This window comes from Scylla paramamosain, unplaced genomic scaffold, assembly GCF_035594125.1.
Source record: "Scylla paramamosain isolate STU-SP2022 unplaced genomic scaffold, ASM3559412v1 Contig2, whole genome shotgun sequence".
In the NCBI taxonomy this organism is placed as follows: Eukaryota; Metazoa; Arthropoda; class Malacostraca; order Decapoda; family Portunidae; genus Scylla; species Scylla paramamosain.
This window is the reverse complement of record NW_026973667.1, coordinates 1,175,001-1,177,500: the sequence shown is the minus strand read 5'-3', so window position 1 is coordinate 1,177,500 and position 2,500 is coordinate 1,175,001. Positions and strand designations below refer to the sequence as shown.

Below are 2,500 nucleotides of genomic sequence, written 5' to 3'. Positions count from 1 at the left end.
GTGCACCCCAGCCTCTCCCAGTGCACCCCAGCCTCTCCCAGTGCATCCCAGCCTCTCCCAGTTAATCCCAGCCTCTCCCAGTGCACCCCAGCCTCTCCCAGTGCATCCCAGCCTCTCCCAGTGCATCCCAGCCTCTCCCAGTGCATCCCAGCCTCTCCCAGTGCATCCCAGCCTCTGCTACACCCTCCCAAACACTGCCACAGCCTCCCAAACACTGCCACAGCCTCCCAAACACTGCCACAGCCTCCCAGACACTGCTACACCCTCCCAGACACTGCCACACCCTCCCAAACACCCCCAAAACACCCCTAAACACCCCCAAACACTTACTTGGATCTGAAAGGAGGCAGGCCAGACACCATTTGATAGAGGATGCAGCCAAGGGCCCAAACATCTGCCCCTGGCCCACACGTCTTTGAGCTTAACAGTTCCGGGGACACGTACTGCGCTGTCCCCACAAAACTGTTCTTCCTGGGCCTGTCGTCGCAGCCTGGCGGGTGTGGGTTGGCAGGTGTGTAGGGGAAGGGTGTGGGTACGTGTGTGTGGAAGCGCGTGGGTGTGCGTGTAGCGGTGCGGGTGTGGTGGGTGTGTAAAGTTGGGTGTTTTTTTTTGTGTTGGGTTGGTTTGTGTGGGAGAGAAAGACATTTTGGTTATTATTATTATTATTATTATTATTATCATTATTATTATTATTATTATATTGTCATTATTTTCATTTTTAGTAGTAGTAGTAGTAGTAGTAGTAGTAGTGGTGGAATGAGAGACACAGAAAGACACAGAAAAACACACACACACACATACACACATCACCACCACCACCACCACCACCACCACCACCAGCACACACCTGCAGCCTCCACCTCCTCCTTGCTGAGAATCTTAGCACACCCAAAATCAGTGATCTTTATGTGCATGTCCTCATCAAGAAGAATATTCTCAGGCTTCATGTCCCTGTGAGAGAGAGAGAGAGAGAGAGAGAGAGAGAGAGAGAGAGAGAGAGAGAGAGAGAGAGAGAGAGAGAGAGAGAGAGAGAGAGAGAGAGAGAGAGAGAGAGAGAGAGAGAGAGAGAGAGAGAGAGAGAGAGAGAGAGAGAGAGAGAGAGAGAGAGAGAGAGAGAGAGAGAGAGAGAGAGAGAGAGAGAGAGAGAGAGAGAGAGAGAGAGAGAGAGAGAGAGAGGGTTAAGTATATATTCATAAAAAAAAAAGGGTTCTGTTCAATTTTACAAACTTTAATGTAAATTTTTTGCTTTTTTTCAATTTTACAAACTCGAAAAAAACAGGAAATTTGTTTTTTTCAATTTTAGAAAACTAGGAAAACTTAGAATTTTGTCAAAAAACACAAAATTTCCTGTTTTTTTCAATATTGCAAACCTGAAAAAACTGAAAATTTCGCTTTTTTTCAATTTTACAAACCCAAAAATAACTGAAAATTTGTTTTTTTTTAATTTAACAAACCCGAAAAACTGAAAATTTATGGTTTATTCAATTTTACAAGCCTGAAACAAGGGAGACAAGACCTTACACCTGCCCCACACCTGCCCAGACACCTGACACACCTGTAGATAGTCGCTAAAGAGTGCAGGTGTGTTTACATTCAAGAAAAAATAGAAAAAAGATAAAAATTATGTTTATTTCAATTTGACAACCTTGAAACACAAAGACAAACCCTATACCTGCCCCTACACCTGTCCCACACCTGCCCCACACCTGACACACCTGCAGAAAACACTTAGCATCCTCAATAAAACAGAAAAAACAAAAAAAAATGTTTTCATCGATTTTAAATGAGAGAAACACACCAAAACACACAAACAAACACTCGCACACCTGCCCACACCTGCACCACACACCTAACATACCCGTAAGACCAAAAAAACACTTAAAAACAAAAAAAAACAGCATTTCCATCAAATTTTAAGCTAGAAAACACTCAAAACACGCACACAAACACTCCCACACCTGCCCACACCCGCACCACACACCCGACACACCTGTGGATGATGCGGAGGGAGTGCAGGTGTTCCATGGCCCGCACCATCTCGGCGAAGTAGAAGCGGGCACCCTCACGATCAAAGTTTCCGACTCTTTGAAGAAGTGACAGAAGCTCACCGTTCTTGCAAAACGTCATCACAAAATCTGTTTGCGGGCGTGTTAAGGAAGCGTGTGCGTGCGTGTGTGTGCGGGTGTGTTGGCGGGGTGTGTACGGGTGTGTACGGGTGTGTGTGGGCGTGTGGGAGTGCGTTTACAGATGTGTTTTGAGTGAGTTTTTGGTGTGTTTTGCTGTGCTTCCCGTACTGCCCCTTCAACCAGTATTACAGCCACTACAACTACTACTACAGCTACTACAACTACTACTGCAGCTGCCACAAAGGATACAGAGTTTGCATTCATCCTGGAACGCGTATGAGAGCTTGACGAAGAACGGTGCAGTCGTCTCCCACCGATCATTGAGAAGATTCATGATGTCTTTCTCTCTAATAATTTGTTGCACCTTTCTCTCT

General features: G+C 45.8%; 1 protein-coding gene across 2 annotated transcripts in view; it reads right to left on the bottom strand.

The window, feature by feature from the left end:
* LOC135096091 (3-phosphoinositide-dependent protein kinase 1-like) overlaps nucleotides 1–2,500 on the bottom strand; it is a 10,829-nt gene that overhangs the window by 5,131 nt on the left and 3,198 nt on the right. For both annotated transcript variants that reach the window (XM_063997329.1, XM_063997331.1), the window contains 4 exons: nucleotides 2,376–2,500; nucleotides 1,991–2,135; nucleotides 848–951; nucleotides 331–490 (listed from right to left, as the gene is read on the bottom strand). The exon at nucleotides 2,376–2,500 is cut by the window's right edge and continues 31 nt beyond it. In XM_063997329.1, the coding sequence (XP_063853399.1) occupies nucleotides 331–490; nucleotides 848–951; nucleotides 1,991–2,135; nucleotides 2,376–2,500 (534 nt within the window). The remainder of the gene's footprint in view (nucleotides 1–330; nucleotides 491–847; nucleotides 952–1,990; nucleotides 2,136–2,375) is intronic.